A 20,948-nucleotide genomic window follows, 5' to 3' on the forward strand; every position below is an offset into this window, starting at 1 on the left:
GCTAAGAAGTGTGCAGGGGCCAAGTGGATGCAGTTAGAACATGAGTGGTTTAATTGAAGGAATAAGGGAGAGGCTTACGCCCTGCAGTGGGTATAGCCTGGCCAATGACAATGAAGCGAAGAGCATATAGGCTGGCGGTTCTCGTGGAATAATGCGTATTTTGAGAGCAATAATCACAAAAGCAGGCAATTGTATAGCGTTGTCGCTCCTGCATGGGCAAATGAAGCTAATTTGCCCGGATGGGTTTCAATTTTCGCAGGAAACATTGTTTTTATTGATGTGTCAGCCCGAACGAAGTTTCGGGTCACACTGTCTTTTCACATGAATTACGAAGCAAATAATGCAAGCTTTAGCAGAATCTTCCGGAATCTGATGGTTAGGCAGCGCCAGCAGAGTGCAAACTTTGCAATCATTCACATAAATGAAGACATCTTCTTTGTTTTCAGTTTGGTCACAATACATTGAATTATTTGGGGCGGGAATTTTCAAGCTGATTGCAATTTTCTACAATATAACCACGATTCAGTGAAAAATATTGTGGCAACATCTTAGTCAATAACTGAGGTGTTCAGAAGGTCTCTTTTTGAACTGAGACTGCGAATAATTGCAGAAAAAATCAAATAGCACAGATGGTATTCCCTGGCCTCCCGTACGATCCTAGCGGGTGCAAGAGAAGATAGTACATGAGCGGGTGGCACTCGAGAAAGCAGCACCAGCGTAGGGCGAGGTGGTGTCGAGTTGCAATTAGCCTTCGTACCCAGAATAGTTGGAAGCACTCACCATGTGGCATTTCTTGTTTGCATACCACCTTTTGTACCACAGGGGGAAGGCTGTGTCTACTCGAAGGGTGATTTCCGCCAAAGTTTTACGATCGTGGCATGTTATATTGAATCAGTGTAGTTTTTTTATTGCGTTTAATTACCATTATGCAGAATGTTTCATCCCCAAAACTAGAAATGGCGTCCTAACTCGCAGTCGTTTTTAGTCTCCTGGAGGTCCGTAAGTACAAAGCAACAATGACTAGCAATGACAATGATTTCAACTTCCCGATACTAAAATGATTAGGAGATGCTTGGAACCTTAATGCAGGTGCTTTCTCAATTCCACTCTCGTTTATACTTAAGTGGTCTTCTGTTCCTTGAAATGAATATCGGGATCGTTATAACTGCTTCTGGATATGCCAGCTCCGTTTTATCTGGCTATCAGGAAAGGACTTTTAAACGACAACTTTGTATACAGACGAGTTGCTTTTTTGTATGAAGGACGCTTTTGTGCGCTGAAGAACGTGCGGATTTTGATGTCCTTTTTTGCATGTGCGAAAGACTCTGCAGATCAGCTGTTGCCGGATTAACGCAGCATTATCTACTATATTTTTAGTGATAGTGTCATAGCACTTGTGTCCACTGAATCAAAATGCTGGAAAAAATTACCAGATTGTTCTTCATTGTGTCAAACCATTTTTGTCCGCTAAATATGAATAGTGGTGTTATTGTAAAGTGCCTGCTTTAATTCACCGACCAGCAGGTCTACGTTATCTGCTTCTTTTTGCGGTGTTATCATGCAGACAGCTCGACGAAATTCTATATGCATTCGGGTATCAAGATTTGTACATTCGCAGAGCTTAAGAAACTACGGTATCAGCTGACACCCCGGCAGCCAATTTATCTACACCACTGATTGTGACAAGGGTAGTTTCGGTATGAGCCCTTCTTAAGCGGTGCAGTGGACTCATAATTCGAGGGGAACTGCTTTCGACTGCCAAGTGCGTAAGTTCTGCCCCAACATGACGCGTATCTTCAACGTGGCTTGTCTCATTCTTGCACTGGTCAGTACAGGTGAGTGAACAAACTGACTATATTTTTTATTATTTGTCTTAGACACTACTAATGAGATTCACGATCAAATAGTTCCACTCGGTTATATAACGCGTGAAAAACATGGCTTATACTATCCTCAAAGTCAGTTGATTGAGAGACGATGAAGCGATTGGAGTGGATGCAATGGCACCAAAGACAATAAATAAAAATGACGATACGAAAGGATGAACAGTACCAAAGATATATTCGCGAATTTGTGAGTGCACAAGCTTTCATGTTCACTTCTCAGAGCGCAGGTACATTACATGCGGTGATGTGATGTTAGAAATCACATAGCATATTTCACAGTGGTAATTGCAGTGGCATGTCGCAGAGTGGCCTAATATACCCGAAATGACAGAAGGATTCACACGGAAAATCAAAATAAAAATTAACAGGTCAATTATAACAGTTTGGTAAGCTTAATTGATATGGCTTTCTTTAAGCACGCTTAATTGATTCAAACAAATACAATATGGACATGGCCACACAAAACGACACACACAACACAACAGGACAACAGGACAACGTATATCCCCTGCCTCTCTCCCCCTTGTCCCCTAGCTAGGCAAGAGCCCCTAATGTGGCCTGGTCGGTAGCACTTCAACCTCACGAATGAAATATTACGTTTCAAATAGTGTCTGATGTCAAAAATGATTTACATCTTGTTTGCGTGAAATTGATATCTTTGCACATTGAAATTATTTCTCGCATACGGAGAGATTTATTGCCCATTACCGACGATGTTTTATTCGCCTTTCTTTCAAGCCTGACGAGGCGTTTTAAGTGAGTCTCATGTGGTTTTTGAAGTTTATGCGCAAGGAAGTTTATGCGCCAGTACACAAAGTAAGAAGTAAGTTCTACTTCCCTCATTCTGCGCATGCTCGATTTTTTCATATATAAGCTATGTACTTCGGCTTGAATAAAGAGTTGGTAATTAGCGCTCGTCAAACGTCTTGTGTGTTCTTCTTTGTCCTTTGTGTTCAATTTTTGCGCTATTTTTTTTACTTAATAGCATTGTAGACGAAGGCAGTCATCGCAAGATGGAATATGAACTGCGCCTTTTTTTATCAACCTTCTCTCTATGGTCCAATTGCTTTCAACATGTGCTTTACAGAAGAAACTGAGCCAGTCTGCTGGTTTTGAGTACTGTGCCTTCGCCTGCATGCATGACAGAAAGCCATTCGAATGCCCTGTTTGTAATGCCGTGAGCTTATTTTTTAAACCAAATATCAGCGTTAAAGTATTGTAAAAAAATAAATGTTATAACAACCGACATAGTCCACATGCCAATCCCCATCTGCTTTGCGTCAAGGTTGAACTTTGTTTCCCTTTGCATTCTATCAATAGGCCTTATTACACTAAACTGAATGGCGAAATATGCCATCGTGTCTATTTTAAGAGTTTAATGGGAGCCCTGGCGCTACTGTGGTCACATTTAGTTACCGAATTTTGCTCTGATACATATTTACGGGAAATTCATTTACGCATCGGGGCGTAAGATGCAATGCAAGAAGAAATATACAACTTGTTTAGCGCAAAAAGACAGGACACATAGTAATAAGACACGTGTACGTGTCTTACTGTGTGTCGTGTCTTTTTCGCTAAACAAGACGAATTTTAAGACTGATCTGCAACTAGCCCAACAATTAACGCTTTTAACATATACACTCGTGCTTTGTTTTACCTGTGCAGGTACATCATACGAAGAGAAAAATCTCCGTTGCTTTCCTGCGGGTCACGACGAATCTACAATCCCTTCTATTGCCGTTTGCGATGGAACATTGGACTGTGCCACTGGCACCAGTGAAAGTGACCTGGCGGCTATTGATGAAAGTCCTGATATTTGTGGTAAGATATCAATTAGGATGCTTGCTTGGGGGGGGGGGGGGCTAACTACAACATGGGCAATGTTAAGAACAGCACGTAACGACTGTGAGCTCATCTGCGCAATAAAATGTCCCACAAAAATATTACGATATTACTTCCAGCTCCCCTCCCGTACCTGGAGAAGGTTTTGCTGGAAAGCCAAGGCGTAACGAGTACGTCTGCACAAGTTTCGTGGTCGACGGTACCAAAACATGTTCCTGGCCACGAGCTCCAGCTAGCCGGCTACTTCTTGTCCGGGAAGTCGATGCGCCACTCATTTCAAAACTCCATACCAGCGCGCGTCACTTCGTACCAGCTGCAATGGTTAAAACCATGGACAAATTATACGGTGACCCTTAGACCATTCTACACCAAGAGCGGAAAACGAGAAAGTGCGTTTAAACTTGGCAGAGCAGCTTCTGCTGTCTTCCGGACTGACTCATCAGGTGAGTGAGACAGAAGCTGAAAGAACGGGAACGGAGCTCTGAAGAGCCAGTTCCGTAACGGAGTTGTGTTTAAACTACATAAATACAGGTATTATGCTGTACAGGGTCATCCACTTCTAGCTATAATGCTATCACTGCTTTAAAAACAACATTGCGTCCGACGCAAACACATATTGATGCAAGTCGATGCAAGAACACAGGGAGCCAGACATGCTCCCTCACATGACCTGCAACTTAGCTTTATTGCTTGGCCGAGCCGGAAACAATGACGCTTTGAAAGCAGTGAGCGTGTTCCAGCTAGAAGTGGACGAGGGTGTACATAGATTGGCAAGCAGCACTTTAAAACCATGTGTACAGCTATGAAACGTTTGAGGAAAGCATATTAAGCAGAATGCACTCAACATTGCTCAGTTACGTAGTGTTAAATCCACAATAAACAAGTGGACAATATTTGCACTGTTACCCTATCTCCAAATATATTTGGACTTAGTCCATATGCTGCGCTCTTGTGAACAGTGCAGGAAAAAGCGTTATGTTCTGGTAAGAAAAGCAACAAGTATTTGCATGTGAGAAGAGCTGTATAATGCATTACAGATAACACTACGTACCCAGAAACAAAGAAAACAAAAAATTGCTTTGCGGCTTAATATTATGAGCCTCTCCTGAATCGCTTGTTGAGTCACGCCTGTTTATGCGTCAGTGCAGGAAATTGTTTCGACTAGGCGTACATGCGGTTTGAAAAGCAAGTTAAACGTGACATGTTGGAAGAAGCAGCGGTACATGAAATTTGCGTGCCTGATTGATAGACCTTAGATGCATAACATAGCACAAAAAGAAAAAAACAGTATAACTTTAAAACATGTATGGGAGGAAAGAAGAGAAAGAAACGTGGGAGGGTTTACAGAATATTATAAGTTGCTTGAGAATAGTTCGGAACCTTCTCGATGTGTTAGTACAAGCTAGGTTGCGCAATGGTAATCATAAAGGAGCTGTTAGCGGTCTGTAACCTTGCGTACACGTGTTATCGTAGGGTCTGTAAAGTTTATGTATAAGTTAAAGTTACCATCTGCTTGATCTATCCACCTTCGCCTGGTGGCTATTTGCAACAAGTGGTCACCGGAATCAAAGTGATTTTGGAACAAGAAAGCATGAACGTTACTCCGCCTACATTGCACACTTTTAACGCTAGAAGCAGTCACTGCGGTGGGAAAAATGGACACGGGGTATGCTATCCCTAGTGTGGATGTCTGGATCAACGCATTTATATGCATATGTAGTACAGCGCTCATTTTGTTTTCGTTCGGCTATTTTCTTCAAATTAGTATTTAAACCCAAGACACGGTTGATACATTTTTGCTTCCGAGTGAATCGGCGAACGACGAGCAAGCGGCAACCCTGAAACTTGTCACAAAGGTTTTTATTTTATCTCAGCAGCCGGGCAGGAAAGAGCGGTGCAGCGCTCTGCCGTCGATTTGCTCTCACTCTAATGCAGTATAACTGTGGTAGAGAAGAAAAATGGAAAGATTATACCCTAGCCTTATTGCCACCGTTCGCGGAACTGGCACAGTGCAGCACATTTTATGCTGTGCTCGCTGGGCTTATTGGAAAGGGTAAATACATCACAAACCAGCCGTAGTTTTGGCCAATACCCAGGTAGCACAGAATGTGGGGCCCTAGTAGGTCCGATGTAGGCAAGTGGGGCGGGGGCAACCACCATAAAACCTGCATCGGTCCCCGATGGGGCAAAAGTGGGCAAGCCCCATTTCGGCTTGCTTCTGCTCCTCCTGCATGGGTCCCATAGCAGATTTTTTTGGGCTAATGCAGAGCACATTCCTGCATCCAGATCACAAGGGTCCCTTGCCGAATATTTGAGAGCAATCCAAAATAAATGTGGGCTTTTTATGGGAAAGCTCTCATAGATCCGAATTGAGGCCGCCCTCATTAAATCTTTGTGGGACCAACATTGGCCGTAGTGGGGCAAGAAAACGGACTTACCCACATGCTGCCCCAATCGGCCCCTTGTAGGTTACTTGAGGGCAGGTGAAATATAAATAAGGGCTCAATTTGGGCAAGCCCTCGTGAAGCCCAAATGAGGCAGCCTTAGCTAAACCGCTTTAGGTCCCACATAGGCTGTAATGGGGCTGGAAGGCGGGCGTGCCCGCATGGTACCAAAATCGGTCCTTTGTGGGGACTTTGAAGGCCCGTGGAACAGCAGGTGGGCTCTAGGTTCAAAAACAACCTCCAGCCCAATTGGGGCTGCCCACATAAAACTGCTTTATATTCCACATGGGCCGTAAGCGGGCTGGAAGGCGGAAAGCCCCGCATGATACTAAAGTTGGTCCCTTGTGGGGAATTTGAAGGCACGTGCGACAGCAAGTGGGCTTTGGGTTCAAAGTCAACACCCAGCCAAATTATGGCTGCCCACACAAAACCGCTGTAGGTCCCACATCGGCCGTAATGGGGCTAGAAGGCGTGCGTGCAATTGCGTAATCATTGTTTCCAACTTTTATTTGCATTAGATGTTGCCTTAAATTACTATTATAGATGATTTGTATAACAGTTGTTGCCATGTTCAGTCGATTAGAAATTTACATGGCTTTAGTTCTCGCGCTCATGCAAATTGCGCTACAAATACTAAAACAAACTGATTGCTAACTGTTGCCTCTTATGTGGTTGCTTTGGACAACCTGCAACTCTCAGCACAATATTACTGTTCAGAACACACATCTCCATAGCCTGAACAAGATGTACATGAAGTCATTTCGGCAAGATGAATGTTATGAATAATTGTAAAATTTAATATTGTGGCTGTTTAGAAAGTACAGACATGGATAAAATAATTACCTAATTATGTGCATAAATATTGATTGGGATAACTTGGACTAGGGCTTTCCATCAATTTCCTGCGTCGGACCCCTATGAGAATAATGTGGGCAAGCCCAAGTGCGGCTAGCGCTATAGAACCCGCATTGGTCCTATGTCATTATCTGGGGGGCTAACTGAAATAAAAAAAAATGTTCCTCCAAAGCGGCTGCCCAAATCGGTCCAAAGTAGAACCATCGCGGGGAGTTGGCGGGATGTGCCCTTTTAACAATGCCGGAAAAATGTGGGCAGCCCCGCAAGGGCTGCTTGCATCGGCCCCTAGTGGGGCAAATTGGGGCTTTGTCGACAGCCCCCTTCGGGCCTACGTCGGCCCCTCTTGCAGCACCCACATTGAGCCCACCGGGGTTTCGTTGCATGCCTACATTGGGCCCAGCGGAGCCCACCCTTCATAGCCCACTTTGTGCTACCTGGGTAGTTATTGCAGTGAATATACAAACTAGAAACACTTTTCGTGATATAAATTTTGGCAACGAAATATTTGTTAATATTGTCATTTTTGCCATAAGTGGTCACTGTTTCGGTATGAATTAAACAATATTTAGCCACATGCTTCAAGTGGAAAGATGACGCTAACATAATTGAATGTTGCAGTGACCTCAGTACTATAGTATTCAGAGCCTAAAAAGATTGAATATCAGACCTTCAGGCGAAAGGCATATGAACAACGCCTTAAAAAAAATTTGTATTGCCATACCGCTGTCCCTCCTCTGGCGCCCCCTTGTGGCCCCCCACACTTGGCTCCCTCGACCGCCTTCGCCATGCCATTTGTTTTTGGTCACTTGACCTCCGAAGTGGGTATTGGGGAATAGAGGTTGAAGAGCGAGACCGTGAGAAGACCGCCTTTATTACCCTGAGCGTTTGTATCAGTTTAAGGTTCTTCCATTTGGCCTGTGCTCGGTCCCTGCCACATTGTAACGAATAATGGACACCGTGCCCTGTGGTCTAAAGTGGAAGTATTTTCTCATACATCTCGACGACGTTGTGATTTTCTCGAACACGTTTGAGAACACCTGAAACGTTTGCGCGCTGTTTTCGAGGTCACACCCGAAAAATGACATTTTGTGTTTATTGAGCTGAAGCTTCTCGATTGCATTGTCAGCGCTCGAAGTGTTAATCCAGACCCAGAAAAATCGACCGCTGTAGCTGCATTCCCCAAGCCAATGGTTAAACGGAGCTTGCGTCGATTTATCGGCCAGTGCGCGTACTGTCGGCAGTTTGTTGACAATTTCTTTAAGATATCTGAGCCTCTGACTCGCCTGACAAAAAGGCCGCACCGTGCTTTTAGGGGCACGACCAGGAAAAATACTCCACGGAAATCAAGTCCCGTCTCCATGGTATGCCTATACTTGGCCCCTTCGTGTAGAGGCTGACACGGAACTGCACACGGAAGCAACGTTGGCCTCGGTGCGGCCCTTGTTCAGCGGCAAGACGGTACAGAACGTCTAATTGCCTACACCAGTGGGACTTTGTCCCGTCCCGAAGTTAATTATTCAACTACGGGAAAGGAGTGCCTCGCTGTTATGTGGACCGTCATGAAATTTCGTCCGTACTTCAACGGCCACCTGTTTAACTTCGTGAGCGATCATCACTCACTGTGTTGGCTGGCAGACCTGAAAGATTAATATGGGCTGCTTGCTCGATAAAGCATTCGGTTGCAAGAATTTGACATTACTATCGTGCACAAGTGTCGATCAGAAATAAAGCGATGCTGTCTGCCCCGTGCCCCTATTCTCTGCTACACGGGCGGCTCCAACGATGATTCCGCTTTCCTCGGCGCATCGCGACGTCTACCTAGCTCGAAAGCAGCGGGCCGTCTTCGAACATCTGCCCTTCATCGAATATCTCGAAAGAACCATGCAATCTCCTCCTCGGCTCTTCATGAGCGGGCTACTTTCATTCTGCTTACGAGACGGTGTGCTCTACAAGAATAACTATGTTCCAACAGAAACTGCCTATCTGCTTGTAGTACCCACAAACGCTTCCCGACGAAGTTCTTTGTGCGTGCTATGATGACCTTTCTTCAGGCCACCTCGGGATTTCAAGCGCATTGTCACGGATACGCCGAATGTAGTGCTGCCCCAGGCTAGCTGCCATTGTTCACTGCTACGTCCGCACTTGCCAGCGGCGGAAGACACCGCTGACTAAACCAGCTGGGCTCCTGCAGCCTATTAATTTCCCGAAATTACCATTTCAACAAGTCGGCATTGGCTTACTTGACCAATTCCCGCAATTATCCATGGGTAACAAGTATATAGCGGTTGCCACTGACTACCCCAGTCGCTAGTCTGAGACCAAGGCCATTCCCCGTGGTACCGCAGCCGATGTTCTCACATTTATTCATTCACAACATTGTGCTTCGTCATGGTGCCCCCAAGGTAGTCATAACTGACAGTAGAACCCCGTTTACATCGGCCCTCACGAGCGAGGTCCCTCGACTCAGTGGCATCACGCATCGCAAGAAGACATCCTACTACCTTCAATTCCATGGACTGACTGAGTGACTTAAGACAATTGGCGATATGATTTCCATATATGTAGACGACGATCATTGGACCTGGGACCGAATACTACCGTACAACACGTTCGCATACAACACGGAGCTCCACAAAACTACACTCTTCATTCCATTTCATTTGGTTCATTGACGCGAAGACTTGACTCTGCTGGATGTCATGCTTCTTCAGGATCTGCTGCCTTCACTGCTGTGGGCGCTGACCGATTTAATCATGACGCAGAAGCCGCGCCTCAATTTGCCCAGCTGCAAATTCGGCACCAACAAGAACACGACACCAGCACTACAACCTGCGCCACAGAGAGGTGACTTGCGCACCCTGCGACCAAGTGTAGGTGCAGAGCCCGATCCGTTTGCGAGAGCACTTTAAATACGTGCTTAAGCGTTACATTTGCCCCTACTAGATGCTCTACTGTCTGAGCGCAGGGAACTAGGCGGTGCTCCTAGAAAGTACTGTCCGCTCCTTTCGACAGCCGAACTCTGAACTTGTTCACGTCGTCAGAATAAAGCCGTATTATAACCGGTAAACCATTCCTAGGGTCCAAACTAGAGTCAGAAACTCACCCTTATAACTTGCCTCACTTTTACATCGCTCGCCTATGTTTGCGGCATCGGGTCGATGCATGTTGGAAAGGGGGGGGGGGCAATGCCACACAGCTGTCACATTTCTGGCGGCACCATGTGGCCGAACCATATTTTGGGACGTGGCCGAGATCTTCTTCGCTCTCAAGATTCGCCTCATTGAAAAATCATCTGGGTTGTTTCCTGGTTGCCACATTTGTCGTTGGCGATATCAATCATAGAGTGCCAACAAATTACTAAAACATTAACGGCAGTTTTAGACAGCAAGTATTGCCGACCACAGTCAAGGAAGGTATACTAGTTTGCAAGCAATAATTACCGTTCTATCTGCATCGTTGGATTTCTAAATATTCTCGATTTACGAGAGTTAAACCGGCAAATTGTAGCCGAGGCACCTGTTAAAAAGTTTAACACGCGGTGCAGGTTTGGGAGAGGGGTTGCTGAAGTAAAGTTAGGTAGAATATATGACATGCATTTTTCCAACTCAGCGAAGTTTCAGCTTACACTCGCACTACCCAACGCGCGGCAGCCATCTCTACGAATCTCAGCACGCAAATCATTAGAAGAGTTGTGCACATAAAGCGCTTAACAGTGATTCTGGAACCTAAGAAAGATCTGGACGTAGCTGTCATCACATGATGCCAGTAAATAACTGTTGTGTGCAATCATAACGGCTGTTACACTTGTCGACACGGTACAAAAACATCTTTGACTGGTGAGTTATTGTCTAGGGTCATATAAATGCTTCGTTCCACAGTATGTGGCCATCTTGCTGTTGCCCGCGTACACTACTAAAAAAGCGCAACTCAGATTGACGTCGCCGACATCACCTGCTCATAAACGTCCGATTAATGGAGTTGAATTCCATAACTATATTTTTGGAGTTCTGTTAGAAGTTAGGAGAAGTGAGCAGTTAAATGCGTCTGCGCCTCCTTGCAGAGCCAGAAATGCCAGGCTTGGTGTCGGTGCTCTCGTCACAACAACGGAATGTGGTGTTCAACATCGTTGGTCCTTCCGCTTGGAACAGCGACCCTGTTGGCTTCCACATTCGGTGGGAGGCAACCAGCGAGCGCCGTGGACCGCAAGGAGAGGAGGAAATTGCATTATCTGCGGAGTGGTCGCCTGAGGAGAATGTGATGAACGTAACCCTGCCTCTTCAGGGAGGCATGGATTACCGACTGTCAGTGAGTGCCGTGGGGTCGACCAGCTCTGGGAAACCTCTGCGAGGTCCTGAACTGGAGGTCAACGCTAGCGTACCACTGGGTAAGTCGCGCGCATCGTGCGGCATAAAAAAAGGACATTTTACTATTGTTTTCTTCAGCTCAGAAGGCACAGAATAGCCGCAAAGGCCTAAAAAATTCCGTATCCTTAAAATATTTTCCAAATCGAAGCGCCGACACGAAGAATAACGCCAACGCAGCAAGTTGGAATAGCGTAAAAAGATATAGAAAGCTAGAAGAAGAAAAGCGCGCATGAATGGCCTTAAAGGTACACTGAAATGGGTCGCCAAAAAGAGTAAACAACGCCATAAAACTGATAGATATTGAACCACCCATCATTCTCACGCAAAAATTTCTGTCTAGCTTCTGTAACACAAGATATATCGGAGATTAAAAATGACCCTTCCAATTTTCGCTCTCAACTCGTACGCCGAAGGGAGCCATAAAAAAAATATAGAATACAAGCAAGTTCAAAGCTCCGCCCAGAAATACGTAACTTCGAGAAACTTCCGGTTGACGCGCGCTCGCTCGCTGGCGTATTCGCTTCAACCCGTCCTCGCTCGCACACGCCTGAGGAGTTCGCCAGTTTGCGCAGCGACGGTTACGCCAACCCGTGGTTAGCCCATGTTACATTGCGGACCAAACCGAGCTTGGCGACCTCGGTTTGCGTCGTTAATCGAGATTATGACGGCGTCTGTTGACGGAGGCTACTCGTCGCGCCCGAGTGCGCGAAACGTACGAGCCGGTCTGCTTCACAAAGTTATTCATTTGCCCACTGTATTACGTTTAAAGATCGGTGTATAGAATATGGTGCCGCCCGACGTCTTCGATTACGGCAGACAGCGCACCGACTGCGTACTGAAGCCTTGTCTTGCCTGCAGTATCGTTCGAACGGCTTGTTGCTGAGCAAAACGTCGAAAAATGCGTGGCCTTATCTATGAAAGTAGACGAGTTTGCAACGCTTGCAGCACGGGATGCCGCGAGCAGGCTGAGGTACGTTACACTATTACCGTGGGGGTGGGGCGCGCGAGGGCGGCGAACGACGCCCCGTGCGTGACCGTCCCTAGTCGTCGCTAGGCGTAAATTGTTTCGCTTCGAAGCCGCGGTGGTCGGCGCTTTGGAACTGATCAATGCTGTCGTAAATCGTCTACTTATGAAACTGCCTTATAGTGAATCCTATCCTGCCGTAGTAAAAAACAATAAGGATTAACTCTGGCGACGCATTATTCGCAGAGCTAGTACGAGCAGATCGAATCAGCCGAAATGTACCAGCGGCAGCTGGCTTGATCAGAAACTTGCTTGTGTCACGGCTATCGCTTTTACCAGCAATTTGCTGCTGTTCACCGATCCTCACGAGGGCTTCATGCTTGATATTCGGCTCAGTATTCCAGACGCCAACAAATTTTAGCACGCTTTATTTCGGACATCGGTGCTAACGATCCGCCCTGTCGTTCGCATACAGTATGCGAGAGGAGGGGCCACAGCGGGGGTGTTTACGGCTGTCGAGGAGGTGCTGCCATCGTGCGGTTCTTGACCGTGCTGTTGACGCCTCGTCAGACGACACTCCGGTACTCCTGAAAACACGTTGTATAAATAAGATATTTGTAAATGCAGCTTCGGTCCGCCGATCACTGCGTCGCTTCGGTTGTTATACTTGATGGGCAATGGCCGCCTAACCGACAAGGGCGGCGAGCTAACAGCACAGAGTTCGAGCAAGCAGAGCACGAGCAGACGACTTTCACAGCAACCGGAAGTGTGTCCATGACGTCATGGCTGCAGTGGCCGCAGCGAATGGCAGCTTCTAGCAAATCTTGCCAGTCAACTCTCCCGTGACGTCACGGGTTAAGGAAATAGTTCCATGCGACACCTCCAAACAGCGACTTCTCTGCCCGCGAATTTCAAAAAACGCTGTTTTTAAAAGTTAATAATAAATCGCTTGCTTTGTTCCAAGGAGTTACACTTCGGGTTAGTGCTCAAAAGTATCTGTTCTATCCACTGAACACGTTTATCAGTGGCTTCTTGGTGGGCGTTTCAGGGGACCTTTAACAAGCGAGCGTAATGTGGAAATGCGTGCTTGCTCAAGAAATCTTCAAAATGCATGATCGGACTTAGCCTTTTCTAGTAGGAGAGTTTCAAGGAAATAGTTCTGCTGCTCGTCAAGTCAGCTTTTTTTTTTTTGCTTCCTGTTAACTGAGCATTTGGTGGTGCCAAAAGCTTTCTCTTAATGTGTGACAGCTGTATATAGGGGTTGGCTTTTTTCTTCTCAAGTCTCCATGAGCTAGTTGAAAGTATGAGTATAATCTACTGTATTATATCATTTATGAAAGACTGCTTTATCCTTCGTTTGAGTGAACCGTAAAGCTGACCTGATTTCCTACGAATTTCTTCGCAAACATTTGTTTTAGGTAACGGAGAATAAGCTCATCGGACTGTTAATTTCAATGTTCGTGGTGCCATTTTTATCTATTAAGATAATATGAACTTTCTTCTCAGGCTCCGGTGTGCTCGAGGTCATGGATATGGTGTAGTTTCGATAATGGAATTTCCACGGCATTTTTTAGCCGCTGTGATTTACTGGATCCCCCTGAGTTGGTGCCCCCATTTCAGTGATTATAATTGCTCAGTTTATTTACTCAATTACTTTGTTTAAAGCGAAAGCCTCGATTCTCCACTGTTACTCTCATTAACTTGCCGATAACATCATCTAATACAGTGGTTGTGAGTAATGGGTGCGTCGAGAACCCCTTGTGGCGCAGTAAAAGTGGAGGAGAACCCTTTGTGACCGGCTTAGGGGAGGAAGGCTATGTTCTGCAGACTGCTGACGTCGTTTCGAGCGGGTCACGGAATTGGGTTTGAGCGAAGGCTAAACTAGACTCTAAAAAACTCACACTTGAAAGGCCAGCCCGCAACGGTCTGCAGTGAATTAGGGGAAGAGGCGACGCGTTGGAACCGGTATGCCGGTTGCCTCGACTCCTCCCAACACCGGACCGCTCGCTCTTCGGACACGCGGGAAGCTTTGCAGTGAACCCCGCCCAAGCATGCAGCCAGAAGTCGAGTTTTACAGATTCCAGCATCAGCGAACGCCACAGACGCCACCTCTCTTTCCCTTTCTCGTGCGTTCTCTCCGTTTCAGTACTCCTCCTTCGTTTCTTTTGCAAACAGAAAATAAATTCGGCTATGAACCTCCATGCCTTTAAAGGGCCCGGCCCTTGAAATGCTAACTGCGGTAAACTTCTAACCCAAGAAATCTATCACAGAGGTGCTCTTTCTGAGTATTCGAGTCAAGTTTTAAAGTTTTGCGTGGAGTCGATCATTTACAAATAATTTTTAAGAAGTGCTTTTCGGAACCACTCGCAACTGATTGGGGCGACATGTCACCGCGCCCCAGCCTCCTCACTGACGTCAGTGGGGCTGCTGGGTGCGTCCGTCCATTGAACGCTACTGAGTTGGGCGAGCGGGACGGACCGTGCTCTGGGGCCGTCACGACATGTTTTCTTCCTTTTTTCTTCCACACCGGCGTGGGTTGAGCTGAGCGTAGTGGAGAAGCTGTTTTCGATCGCCCATAGGTTCGAAGCTAGCAAATGTGGATCAAACATTTTTGCGTTGCGGTTAATATTCATGGGATACCTATTGCTAATGCGTGTTTTATATTTTTTGCCAAATAGCTTTTCATGGACCTTTGAACCCTGAAACATTGTGTATATCCAAACCGTAGTTATTGCGCATTTTTTTTCTTTTTTTTGTGTGTGAGCATATCTTTCACGGGCCCCGAAAATAGCTTCATGGGTCCGTTGATGTCCACGTTATCCTCTAATTTGCTTTCAGGCTACCTCCATTCTTTACGGCAGGACAAATGATCTCCATTTGGAGTTCGTAACACCGCTTGTCTGACACTTGTAGATTAAGGTTGATAACTCTGCCAATATAATCTGCCGGTTGGTTTAGAGGTTTTCCCGTGAGGACGTTTCTTGAACAACTATTTTATCTTCTTTAGTAGTTTACCATTGTGGTGTCTAATATCCTACCACTTGTTGCGTACTCCTTGATGTTATTTCTGAAATAGCCGTCCATCGCTTCTGCACTAATGGCTAGCTTTTTTGTTAATGCCGAACATTTTTCTTTATCAAGGTACTGAAAAAATATAGTGTCCCTCCTACCGCAATCTTACAGATGGGATTGTTTTTTACTAGTTTCTTCCGTTCCCTATTTGTCTATACAAATTGGAGAGAAGTAGCTAACATGTTTTCATAACCTCGACACGTGCAGGGGCGCTACAATCTTGTCCTGCACAGGAAAGCCTTTAGTTCCGGCTTGCACTATCACATCTTACGTGTGTTCCAAGTTTTAACTCTGGCCAGCGCAAGATAAGCCCCTCAAGTCCTTTAGATACTTCGTCATGAGTTGCCTATATTAACAAATGAAAGCGTTATGTGATCGTCTCTATTTTTCCTTCCACTCGTTACTTTTTGTTTTTATGCCAAGAAATAGCACGCACTTAACTTTTTATTCTTTAACACAGGAAAACCCCAGAGTGGTTTGTAAGGGACTAGAATTGCCTATCTTCCTCTGGCCAAACTGAAACTTGGAACACATACAAGAGGAGATGGTGTGAGCTGTAACTAAAGGCCGTGCTACCAAGGCGAGATAGCAGTGCTCCAGCGAAGACTTTTTCAAGCGATGTTTTATCTAGCGACAGCCAAGGGTTGTTACAGTTGGACATAGATTCATAGAGTAAGGGCCCAACGAAATACTGCGATGAATATGCGAAAACCACGCTTTCCGTGGTTCGTCTTTTTAACATCTTAAACTTATGTTATACACATTATCAAATAGACAATAATATTGTCACATTATGCGGTGCATGTACTGTTATGCGCATAAGGGAGCAAGAAGAATCTCTTGCGTTTTGAAGAAGATGACGTTCGAGCAGTGTCGGCTGGTGCCAGGTTGACGCTTCTGCGTTTCAGTGTGCTGTGTGCTGCTGTGTCATTTTGAACTAATCTTTTGGTCTTACCTTGCCCCGTATCATTCTGTTGGAGGTGACTAAAGATCCCCGTGGGCGCAGAATAAAAAAAAGAGCAAAATAGCACAGAAAAAGCTGGATTTCCGCAGTTGCCGCCACCTACTCGGGCCTCACAACGACGTCAGCAACAACCACTCTGAGCTCCGATGCAGCTCCTAGAAGGCAGCAACATCGGCTCAGCCAGTGGTACACACGAAGATTCGTCACCCTCCCACCTTTAATGGCGAAGACAAGCCGGACGTAGACTACTGGTTAGATGAGAACGAGCGCTTCAGCAGAAACAACCACTCGGATGCGACCATTATGCTGGCGAACCTAATCTTCTATTTGGCGGGAACAGCTCGGACGTGGTTCTGAAATCACGAGCAAAAGCTAGTGACCTGAGAAATCTATAAACAAAAGCTTCAGGGCTTGTTCGGTAAACCAATGGGGCGGGCTCTCGCAGCAAAAGCAGAACTTTCTACTCGCACCCAATCCCCCACGGATGCCTATCCTTGCCTATATTCAAGACGTGCTTTCGTTGTGCAGCAAGGTGAACAGCTTCATGCGAGAAGGTGACAAGATAGGGCATATTCTCAAGGGTATAGCGGATGATGCGTTAAACATCCTCTTCTGCACCGATTGCTCTGCCGTCGACGCGGTACTTCAGGTCTGTCGAAAATTCGAGCAGGCTAAACACCGATGTCTCGTACATCGCTTTGAGTGCCTTCCGAACACGGCGGCTACATCATCCTGCGCTGACCTGGCGCCTTTGCAACAGCCTTCTCATCCAGCGAACATCACTCGGATCATTCGAAAAGAACTCGAGGCTTTGGACCCTGCATCACTCATGTCCCCGCAGCTCGATATCATGGCCATGATACAGGCGGTTGTTCACCAGGAACTTGCCAACGTCGGCCTCTCCTCCAGCCCCGTGCTTCGACAGTCACTAACGCACCGTGTTCCTGTAGTGGCTGCTGGTACCGCCAGCCAGGCTTCCCCATGTCGCTACTTTAGCCGCAATCCAGCAGAGTGGCGCACCTCAGACGACAAGCCAATTTGCTACATTTGCTGTCGTGCCGGCCGCACATCGCGTTATTGCCGTAGCCGTACCTTCTTCGCCCCTCGCTCTTATTACAACGCCGGCCGTCGATACTACAATGGACCTCGACGCTTCCCTGCCCAACCAGAGGAGCCCCACCCCGCCTTTGATGCACCTGGACATTAACCTCCTGAAACAGATCAGCCTCGCAACGAAACCATCCCCACTGCCCGTCGCTCCAGCCAATCTCCATCCCCACTGGCTCGTCGATCTCTTTCACCGCTGCGTCGTCTCAACTCAGCCTCACCATACGTCGGCCCTATACTCGGGAAACTAGCAAGTGCAGCGCCCGGGATTGACGCTGCACTACGGACCCGGGCTGTCAACTCGGAATTGACCCCCACACCTAGACGTAACCTCATTGACATTCTTGTGGACGGAGCCTCCGTTTCTGCCCTTATTGACAATGGAGCCCATATTTCAGTCTTTAGTTCGTCGTTCCGCAGCGCCTCAAAAACGTTCTTACGCCCGATAACACCTCTACAGTTCGTGCTGCTGATGGAAACACTTCTACCGTCATTGGAATGTGCACTGCGCGTGTCATCATCGCCGACCACCACGTCCCTGTGCTCTTCGCCGTCCTTACTACTTGTCCGTCCTTACTACTCAAGACGTGATTTTAGGCCTAGACTTTTTAACAGCCCATTCCGCTCTCATTGACTGTTCCTGAGGATTGCTGCGCCTAGCCCTGCTCTATTGTGTTCACGACCCTAGTGCCGACCATTCCCAGCCTCACCTCCGCTCCAGTACATTTACTCGCCTACCTCCCGAGGCGGCAGTGCACGTGCCCATGTCACCTTTTCCCTCCCTTCCTGACGGCGACTACGTTGTCAACACCATCACCGACGTCACTCTACAGCGCAACATCGTCCTACCTCACAACATTGTACACGTCGAGAATGACCTCACATACATTCCCGTATCAACTTCAACATGTCTTCGCAAGTTCTCCCGGAGGGCATTTTCCTTTCCGAGCTGTCACCTTTGTCCAGCTTTACTATTTCTGCGGTACTGTCCGACCGTCACGATGAGGTACCTGCACAACCTGTCTCGTCACATAATGCAGAGGAACGCATCTGAGGCATGGTAGCCTCTGACCTGCGTCCTGAATATGCCAGCGCCCTTGCTGGCCTTTTGCGGTCATGCAGCGACATTTTTGATCTCGGTCACGGATCCTTGGGCCAAACATCCGTCGTCACACATCGCATTGATACTGGAGATGCCCGCCCTATTCACCGACGGCCTTACAGATTTGCTCTTACCGAACGCCGGATCATTCAGGAAGAAGTGAAGAAAATGTTCTCCAGTAACATTATTGAGCCGTCGTGTAGCCCCTGGGCGTATCCGGTAGTACTCGTCAAAACGAAAGACAACAGCTGGAGCTTTTGCGTAGATTATCGAAACTCAAACAAGATAACACAGAAAGACGTGTACCTTCTTCCAAGGATCGATGACGCCCTCGACTGCCTGCATGGTGCCAACTACCTCTCCTCCATTGATCTCCATTCTGGATATTGGCAGATCTCGGTTGACCAAAGAAATCGTGAAAAGACGGCTTTATGTCACCCCGGCTGGCCTCTACCAATTCAATGTGATGCCTTTCGGCTTATGTAATACCCTTGCGACCTTCGAGCGCATGATGGACTCCTTACTACGCAGGTTCAAGTGGACAGCAAATCTGGGCTACCTCGATGACGTCATCGTATTTTGATCAACCTTTGAGGGCCACCTCCATCATGTTTCGGCTATTCTTGGCGTCTTCCGACGAGCTGGCCTTCAGTTGAAATCCAAGAAGAGTACCTTTGGTAGCCGGGAACTCAGGGTCCTAGGACACTTGGTCAACACCCATGGCATCCAGCCGGACCCCGAGAAAATTCTCTCTGTAAGTTAATTTCCTATACCGAAATCTGGCAGTGACGTGCGTAACTTCCTCGGACTTTGCTTATATTTCCGGCGACTTGTTCCAAACTTCGCGAAAATTGCCTATCCACTCAAGAGCTTCTGAAAAAAAGAGATCCCCTTTTCCTGGGGCCACGAACAATCGACCGCTTTCGTCGCTCTTATTGCCCAACTCACCGGTCCGCCAGTGTTGGCTCACTTCAATCTAGCAGCGCCCACCGAAGTACGCGCCGACGCAAGTGGTCATGGAATTGGTGCTGTTCTCGGACAACGTCAGCTCGGTTCCCCTCGCGTCGTCGCCTGTGCCAGCCGACTCCTCTTTGCGACCGAACATAATTATTCCATCACTGAGGGTGAGTGCTTAGCCCTAGCTTGGGCCATTACGAAGTTCCGCCATACTTGTATAGGCGGCCATTCACTGCAGTCACTGACCACCACGCATTGTGTTGGCTTTCCACACTGAAAAACCCTACTGGCCGCCTTGGACGTTGGGCCTTGCGCCTTCAGGAGTACAATTTTTCAGCGGTTTATTAGTCTGGCCAGTTGCGTCGAGACGCTGATTGCCTATCCCGTCATCCGTTTGACCCTCCAATCCAACTTGAATGTGACAATGACGCTTGCGTGCTCTCTATTTCTGACTTTTCCAACATTCGCCGTGAGCAACGCCAGGATCCACAGCTTCGCGAAATTATCAATCGCATCAGCGCCGATCGCCATGACCCTTCCCTTCGTTTGTTAGTGCTCCACGACGGCAGCTTATACCGGCACAATATGCGACCTGATGGCTCCGACCTTCTACTAGTAGTCTCTCGGCACCTACGCACAGCTGTACTTGAAGAGCTTCACGACGTTCTCACAGCGGGTTATCTAGGCGTCTCTCGCACATACGACAGTGCGCCGTCGGTTCTTTTGGCCAGGCCTATATCGCGCAGTCCGCCGCTACGTAGGTGCTTGTGACCACTGTCAATGCCGGAAAAAGCGATCAGTTTTATCAGCTGGACTTCTGCAGCCAATCGACATCCCCATAGACCCATTTTCTCGAGCGGGTCTCAATCTTCTAGGGCCTTTTCCACTGTCCGCATCGGGGAAGAAAGGGATTGCGGTGGCCGCTGATTACACCACACGCTACGTGGTACCACGAGCAATACTAACAAGTTCTGAAACTGATGCCGCTGCTTTCCTCCTCAACCACGTTATGCTCGCACATGGAGCTCCCCAACTGCTCACCGACAGTGTCCGTTGCTTTCTTGCGCGTATAGTCGACGACAGCCTACAATTGTGCAACGTTTGTCATTCTTTCACGACTGCCCACCATCCACAGACGAACGGCCTTACCGAACGCCTTAACCGGACACTGACTGACATGCTGTCTATGTACGTTTCTGATGACCACCGCGACTGGGACATAACGCTGCCATTTGTGACATTCGCTTACAATTCGTCGCGTCACGACACTACCGGCTACTGCCCCTTCTATCTTCTACACGGCCGTGAACCTGTTTCCTTTTGACAGCCTGCTTCCTTCTGTCGCCACTGCCAGCTCATATGCTCGTGACGCCATAGCCCGAGCTGATGCT

At 47.3% G+C, this 20,948-nt stretch overlaps 1 protein-coding gene across 1 annotated transcript in view; it reads left to right on the top strand.

The window, feature by feature from the left end:
* The first annotated feature begins 1,710 nt into the window (after positions 1 to 1,710).
* LOC146186686 (neural cell adhesion molecule L1-like) overlaps positions 1,711 to 20,948 on the top strand; it is a 97,420-nt gene continuing 78,182 nt past the window's right edge. The window contains exons 1-4 of the mRNA XM_084608083.1: positions 1,711 to 1,835; positions 3,552 to 3,707; positions 3,848 to 4,171; positions 11,088 to 11,411. Of these exons, the coding sequence (XP_084464209.1) occupies positions 1,784 to 1,835; positions 3,552 to 3,707; positions 3,848 to 4,171; positions 11,088 to 11,411 (856 nt within the window). The 5' untranslated portion in view covers positions 1,711 to 1,783. The remainder of the gene's footprint in view (positions 1,836 to 3,551; positions 3,708 to 3,847; positions 4,172 to 11,087; positions 11,412 to 20,948) is intronic.

Source organism: Amblyomma maculatum, chromosome 6 (assembly GCF_055883805.1).
Source record: "Amblyomma maculatum isolate TAMU_Amacu chromosome 6, ASM5588380v1, whole genome shotgun sequence".
Classification (NCBI taxonomy): domain Eukaryota; kingdom Metazoa; phylum Arthropoda; class Arachnida; order Ixodida; family Ixodidae; genus Amblyomma; species Amblyomma maculatum.